Genomic DNA, 18,298 nt, shown 5'->3' on the forward strand with positions numbered 1-18,298 from the left:
CTGTCTCTCTCTGTCCCAAAAATAAATAAAAAATGTTGAAAAAAAAAATTAAAAAAAAAAAAAAAAGAAAGCTAGTATTTCTCCCACTGTTTTGTCTTTTTAACACTATCTTTCATTAAGCAGAGCTCTTACCTGTGACGAAGTCCAATTTATCAGTTGTTTTGCTTTGATGGCTAGTGCTTTTCACATCTTCTCTAAGACAATGTCCCTTAATCTGGGTCTTAACAAAGAGCTTCTCCCGTGATTTGTCTAGAATTCACAATTCTAAGTTTCCTGCATGGGCATGTAAGCCCCCGTTCACCTCAAGACACGGCCTGTGGCCTGATGCGGGCCCCAGGGAGACGTGGTCTCAGGCTGACCTGGCTATTTCAGCATCAGTCATGGAACACTCTTCTTTCCCTGCTGATGTAATAAAAATTGACCAACAATCTTGAGGCAGATGAAAAATAAGAAGACTTCACTAGGTCCTTTCAAGACTTACCTAATGCCACAATAATGAACACTATGTGCTTCAAGGTTAAGGATAAACAGACCCACAAAATATGACAGCGAGTCCAGAAATAGATCCACAGTATGGCCAATTTCTTGTTTTGACAAAGATGTCAAGGGATTTCATGACGTTCACAAAGCTCATTTACCAAGCCTCCAGCCCCCGATAAAAGGCTGTAGGGTTAACAGCTAGAGGCCAAGTGTTCCAGCCACCAGGAGAGTTAATAGCCAGGAAAAAGTGTGAAAAACAGTAATAGAGCGGATCAAAAACCCAAACCCAAAGTGCTTTTTAAAGCTTAGTGCTGCTCAGACTACAATAGCCTTTTACATCCCTAAAAGCACTGAGGTTATCTCTGCAGTACAGGTGGCTGTCACATCACTAATACTTCCATCTCATAGACAGCACTTGAATGCTTACTGAGTACTTTCCCTTGTAACCACTCTGTGAGATGTGACAAGTAGCACCATCGGCCAGCACTGACTTATAACCTCAAGTCACCTGTATCCACCGCATAAGGAGGCATGAACTCATCTAACACTTTGGGAAGATTCACACTCAAAATCTTTAAAATAGGTTCTTTAAGATATAGCACATATTAGGATAACAAACAGGAATTTTAAAAGTTCATCTAACACATTTCTAGATAATGCCTAAGAAATGCTAGCAAGTGTTTCTGTAAGAAGCACTTATTTCCAAAGTATCCTATTTGGGGGAGGTTTTAGCAGATGGATGAGTGTAGTACAGCGGCAAGAGAATGCTTCTTTAGTGTGGCTTTTCCATTTTCTTGAGTGCACAGAACATGGAGTGATATGCTGTCACAACCACTGTCCCAGTGATGTCTTCTGCTGGCTTTTACACAACCACCAGCAATAGGGTAAGTCCTGTAGAGTTTATCATCGAAACAGACCAGGCCGATAAATGTAACAGATTCATCAGCTTAGTGGAAAACACAAATGTTCCATTTTCCCTGGGGCCCCGGGGTTAGCTGTAAGTATGCACCTTATGAACAAATGCTCTGTTTTTCCCCAGGGATGTGGGAAGTATGCACCTTCTGAACATATTCACCTTGGGCTGTCAAGCTCCTTCAGCAACTAAAAATAAGCCAGCTTAAGTTGTCAACACTACAATGTCACGGTATCAGCAAGTCAAGTGAGTTAGCCTTCATACCAACCCATGAAATACTCAATAAGCCTAATGATTAAACGATATTTACGTTATGTGCTTTCATTTAATTGTCTGACTTATCTGATAAGTGAGAACCATCTTAAGTTATTAATGAAGCCTTTATCCTAACCCTGGAGGTAGAACAGAGAAGTGTTATAAGCAAAAAACAAAATAATAATTTATTGATATTTACTATAGAAACACAATAAATTATACAATTAGTATACAATATTACGAAATAAATTCAATGGCTGAAAACAAACAAACAAAAACACCCTGATAGTTACTGTCAATTCAAAACTGGTACGATAAAAATTAAAAAGAAAAAAGTAAGTTACAAAAGGGATTAATCTGAACAAAAATATTAAGTGAAACTTTATTTGAATTTAAAGGAAACTAAAGGCTTAATAGAGTACAGGTACAAGAAATGTGTAAGATACACACAGAACGTAAATGAATTTGAAACTAATATTTACAAGCTGTTGAAAAATAACTAATGTTGAAGGCAGCTTCCTTTTTGCAAAAATTTAAACTGAGACCAACTTACTTACCCGAGCTCTGTCATGCCATCTACAAATTCCTTTTTGGTAAATTCACATTGCGTTGCTGCCCTGAATTTCCACGCAATGACCAAAACGCTGACGCTGGCAGGATCCAGGCTTAAGTCATCACAAAACTGTTGAATCCCGTCAATTCCAATTTTATTTTCATCTTGTGGGTCTACAGTTAAAATCAAGAGAGAGAGAGAGAGAGAAGTTATGCTATTTTGAAAAATAACAAAAATGGGTGGTAAGCATCATAGCTCTATGAGATGGCTCTACCAAGCATGTTTCAAATACATCAATCAATAGACCACAATTTTCTACTGTATACGAAATAGCAACAAATGGTAATTTATCCAGAAAAAAAAATCCCTATTTAAAAAATCTAGGTACTGGAGTTTAGGAGAAGAAAAAAAGACCATTGCAACCTTTTTGAGAAGATGTCATCGTTAAGAAAAAATTTAATTTCCATAAAGAAAATAAAAACTCAAAGTTTACACAATTCTAGTTTGCCCAAAGACAAACTGCTACACAGAAATACTGCATTGTGTGTCGCCTGGCTGGCTGGCTCAGTAGGGGGAAGCATGTGACTCTCTGATCTCAGGGTCGTGAGTTTCAACCCCATGTTGGGTATGGAGATTACTTAAAAAAAAAAAAAATCTTGGGGCTCCTGGATGGCTCAGTTGGTTGAGAGTCTGACTTCGGCTTGGGTCATGATCTCATGGTTTGTGAGTTCAGGCCCCGCACCCATTGGGCTCACTGCTGTCAGCACAGAGCCTGCTTCAGATCCTCTCTCCCTCTCCCACTCTCTCTCTGTGACCCTTCCCTGCTCTCTCTCCCAAAAATAAACATTAAAAATAGATAAATATTCTTTAATTAAAAAAAATGCTGCATTGGCAAAGTGTTTACAATATTATGAGTTTTGGGGGAGCCTGGGTGGCTCAGTCAGTTGAGTATCCGACTCTTGATTTCAGTTCAGGTCATGGTCCTGTGGTAGGGTCCCCTCCCTAAGAAATGTGGTGAGAAAAAAGCCCTCAAGATAAGGGAAGGCAACCTGGCCATGTGCATACGTGACATCCCTAACGACCCTGTAACATGAGAGCACCCAATCAGACTGTATGTCTATACGTTACCCGTATTTGGGAGACAAGGAAGTAGAAAATGCATAAAAGGCTACATGGGTACAAGCCCAACTGAGCAGTCCTGGCAGGAATAAAGTTGCTTCCTGGAAAGAAAAGCCTTGGTGTCATGACTCTGCGAGACCCCTGCTACAATCTCAGGGTCATGGGATTGAGCCTCACATCTGGCTCTGCACTGAGCACGGGGCCTGCTTAAGATTCTCTCTCTCTTTCTCTCCCTCTCTCTTCCCCTGTCCCTCTCCCCTGTTCATGCTCTCTCTCTAAAAAAAATTTTTTTTAAGTATTACATATTTTTATCTCAATCCTGCCAAACCAATAGAGAAACTCCTGTTTTTTTTAAGGTGATTTTGTTTGCTATAATTTTAATGCTACTATACAGTATTTAGTTTTCAAAATCGTTTAGTTCATGCATCCACATTTAACAGCTTAGAAATTCAGGCTTCCCTCTGTCCCTATTTCTGGTTTAGAAATGAAATTAAGGAACTTAGCATTTCTTCATCAGGAAATCTAATAAAATCTACTAGAAAAATCTCAGTAAGACCTCACCAAACCAGGTCTAGTAATTTCCAACAAAGTGCGTGTATACTAAGATGCCATCACAACGTGTGTGTTAATTCTGTTGGTTTAGGAGGCACAACTAGAAAATTTGTAGCCTCTTTGCTCCAATGAAGATTAAGCGTGATAAAATTCTTCCATGACACAAAATCCAACTTTGGTCACTTCAGTACTATATACTATATTTTCATAGACATCTTGTTATTGAAACGAAATGAAAATTTAAAAAAAGAAAAGAAAACAAGTACATAAAATAAAACGAATGCCATAATCAAACAAGCGGAGGCCCAGGCTTCCTGCTGGGTCTGCTCTCCCATATTAATGAGGGAGCAGCTGTCCCGAGGGCTCCTGGTTCTCACCCCCCTCCTGTCAACGCTCCCAGTGCTATACAGATCCCCAGGGTGAGAGCACAGTGGGCCTGCACTGCCCTCACCTATAGGAACATTGACTATTTTAAAGTCACTCTGCAAGGACTCACTCATACGTATACATTAGTCCTAACAAGGTTGTATCTATCAGGGCCTTGGAACAGCACGTCTCTGCAGAGCCCACAGGGATCCCACAACGTGTCTACTTGAAAGGCCCAGAACTGCACGAGTAAAGGATGTGAGGGTTAGGTCTCCACTACAGAACGACCCTCACAGGGAGGAACTCTCTCACAAGTGGCTGGACATGTCTGAACACCTCCAGCCACCTGCACGGTGTGTGACCTCCGAGACAGGCCCCATGCCAACCTCAGCCAGAGTAACTTGGAGCGCATTACAGCTTATTCAAAATGATGACTTTTCACTTTCAAAACCACTGTTTGTTTTCCAAATACAAACCTGGTTTTTCTACTACAGAGTATGATTAAAAAAAAAATGCAGTTTTAAATCTGTTTTCAGATCTAAATAGATTAAAATACACATACAGTATTTTAAAAAGTGAAACATGAAAATAATACGTCAACAAGAATTTAAAGCCAAGCGAGTTATTCTGTTTAGGTTAATACTTGGTTAAATGAGTGTTTTGTGTATTTTTTTTTTTTTTTTTAGGTTTTGGAAATACAAGATTAGCCTTAGAAACTGCTAGAAAGGAAAAGTAAGTCAACTCTTGACTAGTGGCTGCTTCTGTGATGACAGCACAGACCTGACACCCGATATGAAATCTGAAAGGCTGCTGAAATCTGAGCCGTCTGGATGTGTACAGACCTGTCACCAGACTTGGGCAGCGTGACCGAATCCACACAGGGAGAGTGCCGCCCTAAGCGCTGGTGTTCCTAACAAACCACCATCCCCAACCTGTAACACAAAAGTCTCTTCGCCAGGAGCGGCCCCTGAAGCCGCCCCAATGGCCAGGTGGCTCCGGGGCCACCGCACAGCCACGCTGTGCGAGCACAAGAGGACGTGTACCCACAGATCCGACTTTCTTCTAGGAGCTGGTCCTGTTCTTCAACAGCCCTCTCGCCACCAGGGTGCCAGCTTACCCGGCAACGCTGGGGGGAAACCGGGGTCACAGCCCGGCCCGCCACCCCCCACCCTGGCCCGGGTCGGCTACCGGGTGAGGTTCCCCGGAAGCGCAGGGGCCTCTGCGGCTCAGCATCAGCAGCTCAGGAGGCAGAAGGGTCCCGGGCGCCCCAGAGACAGAGGCGGGCTGCCCACGGCCGCTCTTACCTCCATGCTTGTCGCTCTTACCTCTGTACCTGTCATACAGCTGCTCCAGCTTCCTCCTGTCCACTGCGCTTCTCATGGGGCCCGCAGCAGGAGCGACGGCGCACGGGGAGTCGGCGTGGTCACCTCTGGCGTCTACCTGGCCTGTGCTCCGCAGCACATGGCACCACTCCGGCCAGCCTGACAAAATGCCACAGGCTCAGGACCTTGTCCCTCGGAGACGGCTTACGTGTACGCTCTGGGACGTGAGAGCACGAGGAAGGCCAGGCAGCTGGGACGCGGCTCCGCTTCAGTTTCCCACCGCCACTGCCGGTATTTGCACCGGACCTCGTGCTTCCTCGCTGGCTCCCCTTCTTCGCGGGGCCCCGGGCCACAGCATCACATGGCTCCGTAGTCAGGAAGACCGCCCCGTCCTCTGAAAACCGGGATGACGGCATCTATCTGGTGATAAACATGCCAACGACTGTGAGAATCAAGTTTTTACACAAAATACGCTGTAATCTCTAACCACTTGAATTTGCATAAAACCCTTTATACCCTGTCCCCTTCCCCCGCCCTAGTCTCAGGAAAATCCCTCTTTTACACACTGTAGCTCTCTGATGCAGTGAGGCTGGGTGTCTGACCCCAGGCATGACCACATCACCACGGCCTGTGGCGGGGGAGGGGGGGGGTCCTCTTTAGCCCCAGTTAAGTTCAGGATCTAATGAGGGCTGTACAGTTTGGAAACATTATTTAGATTTTTCCCAGTTTAAAATCAGCAGAGTCACACTGATGAAAACATATACAGGTAACTAAGAATAGTGTTAAGCATAACTTACTAAAGTTCCAAAAGCAGCCACAAAAAGCCCGTTATGACTAAATGAATCACAAACAGATCTGTGTACCTGAGCCAGAAATTAAAAATGGGAACACAGGGCAGAGGCTGGGGCAGGCAGAAAATAGCAAACCGGCCAGTAACCACGCTATATATAGTATGTAAGGAAACAAAATAGCATTCTAGCGCTTCCAGGCAGGGGTCGGCTAAATTTCTACTTATCTAAGGTAACCTGATGAAGAGGGCACCAGAAATGAAAGCGAATCACCACCTTCAGGGAATCACCACTTTCTGTAAATCAACACAGACTCTACAATGTACTGGATGCTAATGCTTTACACAAATGCTTTACAAAATAACAGAAGGGGAAGTTTCACGTAAAAGGAGGGATTCTTGATCTTGTGCTAAAAAGGATGAGACAGTTTATAAAACACACAGAATAAGTTCTACCTTCCGGAAACCTGTAGTGGAATACAACATGGAGCCAGGGAAACTGAGGAGGAAAAAAGGAGAGTCAGGGACGAGATTCAGACATGCGCACCAGACACAAGAGCTGGAAGCGGGCTGAAATTCGGCTCAGCCTCCCGGCCGCCAAACCACAAAAGAAAACAGGATTAGTTAGGAAATCTGTTTTCGTAAGATTTAAAAACCTACCAGTGGCCCAGCAGTGGCCTGGCTCCTCCTGGCACGGAAACGCGAAAGAGCAGCCTCTGTGCAGCTCACAAAAGGGTAACTGCAGCGTGTGTCCTCTGTCCCAGACCGACTCCTCCCCCCAACGCCAAGGGTAAACAGCACGGTGGCCAGAGCTGCTTAGCTTCCTCCGGCCTCCCTCACAGCGTGCTGAAGCCAAAACAGCAGAGTGCAGTTCAGCAGAATGACGGATCAAACACACGGCTCTCCAGGTACAGTCTGGGCACCCCAGGCTCCCGAGACTGCACAAGGGTTCCACCAAGGACAAAACTATCTTCGCAACAACCCCAAGTCATTATCTGCTTCTCTCACTCTCACTGGGGTGAAGCAGAGGCCACATGACTTGCTGATGTGGGGTTCAAACTCATGAACCATCATGACCTGAGCCAAAGTCGGACGCTCAACCAACTGAACCACCCAGGCGCCCCAATTTTTTAAAGAGCATAGGGGACTAGAACTAATTAAGTCTGAGAACTGCTGATCTAGTGTAACATGGGGCACTGGCCTTTTGGCTACTTAGAACAATGACTGTTGATGATTTGGGGTCTTGGGTCCCTTCTGGAATCTGGTGAAAATCACAGATCGTCTCTCCAGTAAAGCATGTGGTTTTGCATAAAATTGTGGGGTTTTCACACATCATTGGAGCCCATTAGTTCCTCAGAGGGTAAGGGAAGGTGAAACTCAGGTTACAAGGCCCAGGGAGCTACATCAGGGGTCACTGGTCTCTGTTGCAGCTACTCAGCTCTACAGTGTGGATGATGGACATGCTCTGCACCAATAAAACTTTACTGACACACAGGCAATGTGCCTGTGGGCTGTGGCTTCCAGTCCCAATCTAGACTCTAGGGGAATATACAGAATGTATACCCTGTATGCTATTTCCTGAAATTGAGCCACTTAAAAAACTAGACAAAGAGCCTGGGGTTATATCTTCTGGTTAAGATAAAATTTAGCTAAATTAGGCAGCCCCCATATGCTTTGACAGTGAGCTGACAAAAGGTAAAACATCTTTTTTGAAGGTGATGGGCTCCCCAGGGGAGGGTGGACAAAGCCAAGGGCTCCCTCAGAAACTAAACTGGAGACAGATGTCTGTCCCCCACCTGGCGCATCACTAGAAATGCTCGTGACATCTGTATCATGTAAATCGCCACCAGTGCAACATTTTAAAATTCTGTCATGGTTGTAAAATAAAATAAAATAACATACAATGAACTCTGACCATGCTACGACAGGGATGAACCTCAGAAACATCACACCAAGTAAAATAAGTCAGACATGAAAGGCCACATGTTGTATGTTGTGTGATTTCACTTATATGAAATATCCAGATGGGCAAATCCATAGAAAGCAGACAGGTGGTTCCCAGGGACTGGGGTGAGTGGAGACTGACTATTCAATGGCACAGGGTTTTCTTTGAGGGTGATGATGTGTTTTGGAACTAGATGCAGGTAGAGACAGCACAACACTGATTCTACTCAATGCCACTGAATTGTACATTTGAAAATAGCTAATCTTATGTGGATTTTACTTCAAAACAAAATTTGAACATAGTACTCTTAGAACCTCCAAGACTATTCAACACAGTAACGTACTGTAAGGTAACTGAATTAGTTAACTAGCATTATATGTTGACAGATCCATGCCAAGTAAATGTTGTTAGACGTCTGGAAGATGTGCTGTCTGATCTTGAGGTATTTTGATAATCACATCTTAAAGCTTCTCCTAACATGTGACAAAAGAGTTATATCAACAGCGTAAAGGAAAATACTCTCTGAAAACTCTAGAAAAAGAGGTACAGGAGTATATGGACCCAAGCCAGGCAAAGTGACTTGAATTGTTCCTATGTCAGTTACCAAACGGGGAGACCAGCAGATAGAGAAACAAACAGATCCCTCCTCAATCTACTCCAGGTGCCTTAAAGGTCAGATCCCACAACGCTGAGTCTCAGAGTGGTACTAAGGTGTTTTTTTTTTTTTCAATGTTTATTTATTATTGAGAAACAGAGAGCATGAGCATGGGAAGGAGAGACAGAGAGAGAGGGAGACACAGAATCTGAAGCAGGCTCCAGGTTCCGAGATATCAGCACAGAGCCCGACATGGGGCTCGAACTCACGAACCACAAGATCATGACCTGAGCCGAAGTCAGACGCTCAACCAACTGAGCCACCCAGGCGCTCCATAGCGTGTTGGTTTTGAATGAGCAACAGAAGCCTCAGGTCTAAGCTTAACCCCTAAGTCTGTGGCCGGAAGGAAACGGAAGAGGACTGTCAGCAAATATGCAACAATTTGATGTGACCCCTTACACGTTTCTCCATAAAAGAATGGTGATTAAAACAATAATCAGTAAGTATAAAAACTATGCATGCTTCATGTCCAAAAAGAACGAAGAGACCTAAGTTGGAATCTGTAGGAAAAGGAATAAAGCTTTCTAGAAAAAAAAAAAAAGCCTCATAAACTGAAAAATTACAGGGGAAAGAAACAAACTCTGGATCCATTAAAACAGACTAAATCCATGTAAAATTAATAAAGGCCTATAAATTGGCAGGGCCTGTCCTTCACGCTCTGGTGGCCCTCATTGAGGCTTTACTACAGCAAAGAAATTAAATTAAGTGTGTGTGGTGGGGGCGAGGTGTAAGTTCAATTGTCATACTTTGTTAAAATACACAAACTTCTTTTTTTAAGTTTATTTTGAGAGAGTGCACACACGTATGCAAGTGTGGGAGGGGCAAAGAGAGGGCGAGACAGAATCCCAAGTAGGCTCTGCGCTGTCTGTGCAGAGCCCAATGTGGGGCTCGAACTCATGAACCATGAAATCATGACCTGAGCTGAGATCAAGAGTCAGATGCTTAACCGATTGAGCCCCCAGGTGCCCCAAAACACACAAAATTCTTGAAATCAAAGTATGGACAATCCAGTAGAAAATCAAATAAAGTCTCTAAACTACAGATAAAGTCTAAAACATTTTAACTGTGACCTTGAAAAAAAATCACTTACATAATTTGGGCACCAAGACTGCCCATATACAAAAGGAAAACAAGTTCTTGCAATGCCTTCGGTAGAGACTTAACACGACAGAATCCTCAGGGCCAAATTCCAAGGGGCAGTCAGCACAACCACATGGGTCAAATACATAAACTTGCTCCAGTTTTCCGCTTTGGTATCCAGCAGGCCGGGGGTGAGGTTAAAATCCACTCTCGGACCTCCCCCCTGTGCACTAACCACGAGGTCCTCTTCCCCTGGTTAAGCACCGAGCCCTTCCTCTTCCCTCCCCTCCTGTGGTGGGTGCATCCTGCCTGGGCAGCACGCTGAGCCACCAGGGTCACCCAGAAACTTCCGGCCGCACTGCCCACTGAGCTCCCTCTTGGTTTCCGAGCCAACTCTCTCAGTCTTCTTGTCTCTCTGGGCAGCCCTTCTCGGTCTCCGTCTTTGCTGCTTTTACCCCCCGAGTTCTGCCCTCAAGCCTCTGCTCTTTGCCCTACACACTCCTCCCAAACCATCTCTCTCCTGTTGGAAACCTGCTCACCAGCCTCCCACTACCATGAGGACAAAAGCGAGCATGTTCTTCCTGAGCCCCAGAAGACCCTGCACAACCTGACTCCAGTTCCCTCAGCAGCCTCCCACGGGCCACGTTCCCCTGACTCTGCACTTTCCGTAGGCAGCCGCATCTGCCAATTCTGGGGGCTTATCACCGAGCTTGTTCCTGCTGCCCAGGGGACCGCAGCTGTCTGGCTGCCCTCCCCACCTCACTCGGTCTGGAGAATTCAGCCCACACAGCATCGTTCCCGTTACTGTGGCTTTGCCATCACTGCCCCAGCATCCGGCGCCACTCACCCACCCCATACGTTCCCAGAACCTGTGCCTCTCCCCAGCCCTTATCCCAACTGTAATAAAACGGTTATGCTTGTCTCACTGCTAGGACATCGGCTCCGTGAACACCAAACCCACACGTGTCTGCTCACCATCAACCCCCAGCACCGTGTACACTACCTTCCTTGCACAGAGAAACCTCTGAATTTATTGAATAAACGATGAAACCCACCGGCTACCATGGTTTCCACTACATTTCTTTTTTTTTTTTTTTAATTTTTTTTTCAACGTTTATTTATTTTTGGGACAGAGAGACAGAGCATGAACGGGGGAGGGACAGAGAGAGAGGGAGACACAGAATCGGAAACAGGCTCCAGGCTCTGAGCCATCAGCCCAGAGCCCGACGCGGGGCTCGAACTCACGGACCGCAAGATCGTGACCTGGCTGAAGTCGGACGCTTAACCGACTGCGCCACCCAGGCGCCCCTATTTCCACTACATTTCAAAACAGGCGTGTGCTTTCCGAAGCCCCTCTTCTGAGCTGCGGATCCGTATGTCCGACCAGCCAGGAGATTCCTCTCTCCTCTCATCCCTACTGCGTTGTTTTCCCATGTGAACCTGCTCTTCCTTCTACAGTTCCTAATTTAGTCAATGATATCACCACCTGCTCAGGTACCCGAGCCGCGTCTGAATAGTTCAGTGAAGGTCCTCCCTCTGCCTCCTCTCATCCTTCTCATTCCGACAGAAAATCTTTGATGCAAGTCTTCACCTCTTCCCACCTAGATTATTACAACAGCTTCCTAATTGGTCTCCCCTGCAGCCCTGACCGCTCTGATCCAAATCCTCCTCTCCTCTTGACAAAACACAAACGTGGTCACATCACACACACTTCGCCTTCTCAAAAACTTTTTATGGCTCCCATCAGCTCCTGGATAAACCCTACAGTCCCCAGCACGGAATACAAGGCTGCTTGTGCAGTGTTCCCTTCCTTGACTCTCAATGCCACAACAGATTCGTGCTCATGCTCAAAAGCGCTACCTTCCCCGCTTCATCGACAAGTTGTTAGTTTGCCCAAAACGTCCTTCGCTCCTCGTTCACTGGCTGCTCGCGTTTCCGCGGAGGCACGGTTCACTCCGCTGTTCGCTCGGTGCCCCCATCTCGTCAGACACCCGTCAGGCTCCCACCTGCGTGACTCCCTGCAGGGCCCCCAGCGCCGGAGGCCCGGCGGAGACCCCGCCGCCCCCGTGACCTTTGCGCCCAGCGCCCCCCTACCCCCGCCTCCCAGCGCTCCCCGGCCCCCAGGTACGCAGAAGGGACTCGGCGGCATGCGACACCGCAGGCCACCTACCATTCTCCCCGGCGCTCCCCAGCTTCTCGCCGGCTCCGGTCGTCTGCGCAGGGGCCCCGGCTCGGCCGCGCTGTCCTCGTCCTCGGCGTTCGCTCCCGGGACACCTGCCGGGGAAGGGGCAGAGGGGCACAGAGGCAGGTCCCGCCAGGGGAACTCCATCACCCGGCGTGCACAGGGCCAACCAGAGGCCCACGACACCCCTCAGGCCCCGCCCCTCTCCAGCGTGCACTGCGTTGCCCGGGGGCCCATGGGACCCCACCTCCCTCGCTCCCTCCTCACTGCTGCGTGCACAGCGCCGCCCAGCGACAATGTGACTCGCGGGCATCGCTCCCGCCTCTGACCCGGCACTGCGCTGCCCGGGGTCCGACGGCACCGAGGCCGGCCCCGTCCTACAAATCCCGACGCGCACTGCGCCGCCAGGGGGCCGACGGGACCGGGGTCTGCCCCGTCCTACAAATCCCGATGCGCACTGCGCCACCGGGGGCCGACGGGACCTAGGCTCCGCCCCTTTCAGGGGGACGCGTTTTGGTGTGGGCAGCATCCGCCGCGGCGGCCCTTCTGAGAGGGCGACGGACAGCCAAGACCCTCCCCGCGCCCGACCGCGTCCTTGTCCTCGTCCCCTCCCGGTCCCCGCCCTGGGGGCGGGCCTGCCGCCTGGAGAGGGATGCGGGTAAGGTGCGTCCCTGTCCGCTCCTTGGCTCGCAGCGCCGGAGAACCAGACGCACCGCTGTCGGGCCTCGTCCAGGTGAGCGCTGCTCGAGGTTCGGGCGAAAGGCGCCGGGCCTCGAGGCTCCCTCCGGGGGGTCTCCCCTTCCGGGGGTCCCCTTTCCTGCTCTCCTCCTCGGTCTCTGTCCCCGGGGTCTTCCTCCCCGGATCTCGCACCCGGGGTACCCACCCGCCCCCGGCCTCCCCTTCCCAGGTCTCCCTCCTCGGTCTCCGTCGCTGGGGTCTCCCACCCGGGTGCTCCCTCCCCGGTCCCTTTCTCCTCCCTTCCCGAGGGTATCCCCTCTCCCGGACTTCCTCACCCGTTTCTCCTCTCTCGTGGCGGGGGCTGCCCTCGGGGTCTCCCTTCCTTCCCTTCCGAGGCCTCACGCAGATTCGAGTCCCGCTCTCCATTTCTACTCCTGCGTGGAGCGTGGAGGAAGACTGCTTCTAAAGACAGGGGTCCTGGCAGTGGTTCTGGAGGGCTGTGAGCGGGACAGTGGTGGGGTGTCCGGCCTCTTGCACCGCCACGACTTAAAGTTTATGGGTAAAACTGGGGAAGCTGCCAAAGTAAACGGTTGGCATGTCGGTTCATAGGTTCCCCAAGCAGAGAGGCTCTACAGTTCTCACCGGTGTGGTGGCTACTCTAGTTAACGGGAGGCACACGGAAGATCCAACGCGGCCTGCCACCGCTGTGCATCCCCGCCAGGCCTCCACCTCCTGGCAGAGGGAGGGGAGACCCGCTGAGGGCTGGATTTCAGAGGCCAGCTCACCTTCCCAGCAGCATAAGCTGGGAGGTGCCATCCCCAGTGGTGTGAGGGTGCCAGCCAGTGGTCTCCTTCACTGGTCCCCTTTTAGCCTGGGCCTGCCTTCGTGGTTCCAGAGAAAGAGCGAGCGCAGGTAGCTGATCTCTGACCTTCTTTTCAGGCTCTGCCTCTGGGTCCTTTTTGGATCTTGCTTGGTAGCACCTGAGTAAACATAAGTAATGGTTGAACACTTTTTGGGAACGCGGTTAGGCTTTGATCACATTTGTTAGTTTACATAATTACCTAGGTATAAGGTAGTTCTGCTTTTTCCTGTTTAAACGTTTTTCTGATCATTCTTTGGATCAGAGTGTCTTACTGGTTCGTTTTTTTCTTTTAATACCAACTTTTTAAAACTTAGTACGTCAGTGGTTGGATTACTTAATGGAATAATGGTTTTGTAGTTCAGTTAACATCAAGTACTTTAAAGCTTCTTAATATCTGTAAAAATTTTTCTTTCTCTTTCCTTCCTCTTTCCCTTTTGTAACTTATTCTCTAATTCTTTTTCTAATTAGATATGAATCTGGAAGTTGTATTTATAAGATAAGTATTTTATCTTTTAAGAATTATGCTTTTATCATTCAATTTGTTTACATTTAAAATACGGTTTTTGTGGTCCCTGTCAAAATAACTCCAGCATTCTTCACAGAGCTAAAACAAACAATCCTAAAATTTGTATGGAACCAGAAAAGACCCCGAAGGGCCAATGCAATCTTGAAAAAGAAAACCAAAGCAGGAGGCATCACAATCCCAGACTTCAAGCTATGCTACAAAGCTCTAATCATCAAGACAATATGGTACTGGCACAAGAACAGACACTCAGATCAATGGAACAGAATAGAGAACCCAGAAGTGGACCCACAAGCAATGGCCAACTAATCTTTGACAAAGCAGGAAAGAATATCCAATAGATTAAACACAGTCTCTTCACCAAGTGGTGCTGGGAAAAGTGGACAGCGACATGCAGAAGAATGAACCTGGACCACTTTCTTACACCAGACACAAAAATAAACTCAAAGTGGATGAAAGACCTCAATGTAAGACAGGAAGCCATCAAAATCCTCGAGGAGAAAGCAGGCAAAAACCTCTTTAATCTTGGCTGCAGCAACTTCTTATTCAACACATCTCTCTACAAGCAAGAGAAACAGAAGCAAAAACGAACTATTGAGACCTCATCAAAATAAAAAGCTTCTGCACAGTGAAGGAAACAATCAGCAAAACTAAAAGGCAACCGACAGAATGGGAGAAGATATTTGCAAATGAAAAAGCAGATAAAGGGTTAGTTCCAAAATTTATAAAGAACTTACCAAACTCAACACCCCCCCCCGAAAAATATAAATAATCCAGTGAAGAAATGGGCAAAAGACATGAATAAACGCTTTTCCAAAGAAGACATCCTGATGGCCAACTGACACATGAAAAGATGCTCAACATCACTCATCATCAGGGAAATACAAATCAAAACCACCATGAGATACCACCTCACACCTGTCAGAATGGCTAACAGTAACAACTCAGGCAACAACAGATGTTGGTAAGAATGTGGAGAAAGAGGATCTCTTTTGCATTGTTGGTGGGAATGCAAGCTGGTGCAGGCACTCTGGAAAACAGTATGGAGGTTCCTCAAAAAAATAAAAATAGAACTACCCTATGACCCAGCAATTGCACTACTAGGAATTTACCCAGGGGATACAGGAGTGCTGTTTCGAAGGGGCATATGCACTCCAATGTCTATAGCAGTGCTATTAACAATAGAGTATGGAAAGAGCCCAAATGTCCATCGATGGATGAATGGATATAGAAGATGTGGTATCCATATACAATGTAGTATTACTCGGCAATCAAAAAGAATGAAATCTTGCCACTTGCAAGGATGTGGATAGAACTAGAGAGTATTATGTTAAGCGAAATGAGTCAGAGAAAGACAAATATTGTATGACTTCACTCATACGAGGGCCTTAAGATACAAAAAAGATGAAGGGGCGCCTGGGTGGCTCAGTTGGTCGAGCGTCCGACTTTGGCTCAGGTCACGAACTCACTATTCGTGGGTTCGAGCCCCGCGTCGTGCTCTGTGCTGACAATGTGGAGCCTGCTTGGGATTCTCTGTCCCTCCATATCTCTGCCCTTCCCTCTGTCTCTGTCTCTCTCTTTCTCAACAATAAACATTAAAAATATTTTTAAAAAAGTAAATGGGGCACCTGGGTGGCTCACTAGGTTAAGCATCCAACTTCAGCTCAGGTCATGATCTCATGGTTCATGATTTCGAGCCCCACTTCAGGCTCTGTGCTGTCAGTTCAGAGCCTGGAGCCTGCTTCAGATTCTGTGTCTCCCTCTTTCTCTGCCCCTCCCCCACTCACGCTCTGTCTCTATCAAAAAATGAATAAACATTTAAAAAAATTTTTTTTAAAGATACAAAAAAGATGAACATAAGGGAAGGAAAAATAATATGAAAACGGGGACAAAACATAAGAGACTCTTAAATATAGAGAACAAACAGAGGGTTGCTGGAGGGATTGTGGGAGGGGGTATGAGCTAAATGGGTAAGGGGCATTAAGGAATCTACTCCTGAAATCATTATTGCACTGTATGCTAACAACTTGGATGTAAATTAAAAAATTAAGACGTTATTTAAAAAATAAAATACGAGTTTTAAGTTAAATTCTTTACAAATTAGATTGAAGTAGGTTATTTCCATTGGGGAGTTTGCTTCCTAAGACCTTTCCACGAACACCTCTTGTTTCCTGTTCATTTCCTGTGCTGTACTGAATCTGGAAGTGTTGCTGGTATCACAAATTCTAACTTGATGCCATTTCCTGCAACTCACCCTTATATTTTTCTTTTTCAGAACAAGGTAAATAACCAGTTTGGGCTGGTTAACGTTGCTCCTGCCACACCCTTGCTGCTTGCTCGGAATCTTCCGCACACAGCGCCAGGCACTGCATTGGGTACCAGGTCAGTACTGCATATGGAGGGCCCCGGTTCACTGAGTGCATGGGGGCGGGGGTCCTTCCAAAGAGCTGGGTTGGAGCCTGGCTGGGCTGGCCTCTGCCCCACATACAGTGGCTGCTGTCCTGGTGGGTTGAATAAACTTGATTCTTTCTCAGCAGTTTGATTGAGAAAATTGGAGACACTGGGTCTGGAAGGTCCAGAGGAAGAGAGGGCATGGGGGACCCCGTGGCTGCATGTGAGGAGAAGGCTGGGAGGCAGAGCCAGGAGATTTTCAAATTGTGGCCATTGTAGAAAATTGGGCAAAGTAGAGGAGTCGCCCCTCCCTCTGCTTTTCCTCCTCTCCGCTGAGCTCCCTGCAGGGACTTCAGCGACCCCAGTGCTCTAGGGTTCTGTGGGTCCTGATAGCAGATGTCTAAGGAGACAGTCCCTTTGCATACCCTGTGGTGCTCATAGCACTCAGAGATAGAGGCCTGTGGGAGAGAGCTTTACTTGGGTGCCTTAGCTCTGAGAAAGGCCAGTCTTAGACTGTGTTATTGTGCTTTGCTCGTGAGTTTTTATCCACTAAATGACATGTGACACTTATGAATTACTAAGCACTTTTAATAGAGTAAAAGTATGTGATTTCTATATAATATGACGAGCTAAAAGCATTGGAAATTTTTTGGGGCGCCTGGGTGGCTCAGTTGATTAAGCTTCCGACTCTTGATTTTGGCTCAGTTCGTGAATTGAGCCCTTGTGTTGGGCACTGGGCATGAAACCTGCTTAAGATTCTCTCTCCCTCTGCAGTCCCTGTTCACGTTCTAAAAAAAAAAAAAGAAAGAAAGAAAAAGAAAAAAATTGGGCAAAGCTGTGGAGATATATTTTATTTTTTTGTGTAAGTGTTCATTGTTGCAGGGGCAGAGGGGCAGAGAGAGAAGGAGACAGAGGACCTGAAGCGGGCTCTGGGCTGTCAGCACAGAGCCTGATATGGGGCTCACACTCACGAACCCGGAGATCATGGCCTGAGCCAAAGTCGGACATTCAACCGACTGAGCCACCCAGGTGCCCCATGACATATTTTAAGTAATGTTGAAATATGTGTAAGTAGAAACTTTGGGGACTAGTTGTATTCCAAGTACTGATTTTGTCGTTGCTCTAAATGAAAAGTGACATTGGGTTTTCATGTAGCAGAGACATCTTGAAGACCTTCGGCTCTGGTTGAGGGCATTTCCTAGTTTAAATAGAAGAAGTGTCAGGTTAGTGGAAAACAGTAAGCATTTGTGTTGAATTTTTAAAACTGTATTTTGAGATGCTTATAGATTCATATACCGTTATAAGAAATAATACAGAGAAATCCTATAGATCCTTCACCCAGATTTCCCCAGTGGTAGCTCCTGATTAAAAATAGAGTCTAAGCAGAAGATTGCATCTATTTGACCCACTCACCTTACTCACATGGCATGTTTTATGATCTGCCATTTCTGTCACGTGTTGATTCCTGTGGCCGCCAGCGCCATCAAGACACAGACCATTTCTATCCCACGGGGTCCCTCCTCCCTCTTCCCTGACAGCCACTCCATCTCTACAGTTAGTCCCTGAACAGTGCTGTACGTGGAATTGTAGGGTGTGTGGGATCAGCCCTCCTTGCAGCCTTGAGGTCCACCCAGG

General features: G+C 47.0%; 2 protein-coding genes across 12 annotated transcripts in view; one reads left to right on the forward strand and one right to left on the reverse strand.

Annotated features, from left to right (window-relative positions):
* Positions 1-12,610, reverse strand: part of DCUN1D2 (defective in cullin neddylation 1 domain containing 2) — a 32,566-nt gene extending 19,956 nt beyond the window's left edge. The window contains exons 1-3 of one of the 3 annotated variants that reach the window (XM_043583469.1): positions 12,198-12,610; positions 5,564-5,980; positions 2,206-2,374 (exon numbers count right to left, since the gene is read on the reverse strand). In XM_043583469.1, the coding sequence (XP_043439404.1) occupies positions 2,206-2,374; positions 5,564-5,618 (224 nt within the window). In that variant the 5' untranslated portion in view covers positions 5,619-5,980; positions 12,198-12,610. Of the gene's footprint in view, positions 1-2,205; positions 2,375-5,563; positions 5,981-7,007; positions 7,127-12,197 lie in introns of those variants that run through there. The other 2 variants (XM_043583488.1, XM_043583478.1) reach the window with 2 other exon arrangements.
* A 71-nt stretch (positions 12,611-12,681) lies between these two features.
* Positions 12,682-18,298, forward strand: part of TMCO3 (transmembrane and coiled-coil domains 3) — a 50,953-nt gene continuing 45,336 nt past the window's right edge. For 8 of the 9 annotated variants that reach the window (XM_043583363.1, XM_043583406.1, XM_043583450.1 and 5 more), the window contains exons 1-2: positions 12,692-12,942; positions 16,548-16,654. The gene's annotated coding sequence lies outside the window, so the exon portion shown is untranslated. Of the gene's footprint in view, positions 12,943-16,547; positions 16,655-18,298 lie in introns of all 9 variants that reach the window. The other variant, XM_043583457.1, reaches the window with a different exon arrangement.

This window comes from Prionailurus bengalensis, chromosome A1 (assembly GCF_016509475.1).
Source record: "Prionailurus bengalensis isolate Pbe53 chromosome A1, Fcat_Pben_1.1_paternal_pri, whole genome shotgun sequence".
NCBI classification, from domain to species: Eukaryota; Metazoa; Chordata; class Mammalia; order Carnivora; family Felidae; genus Prionailurus; species Prionailurus bengalensis.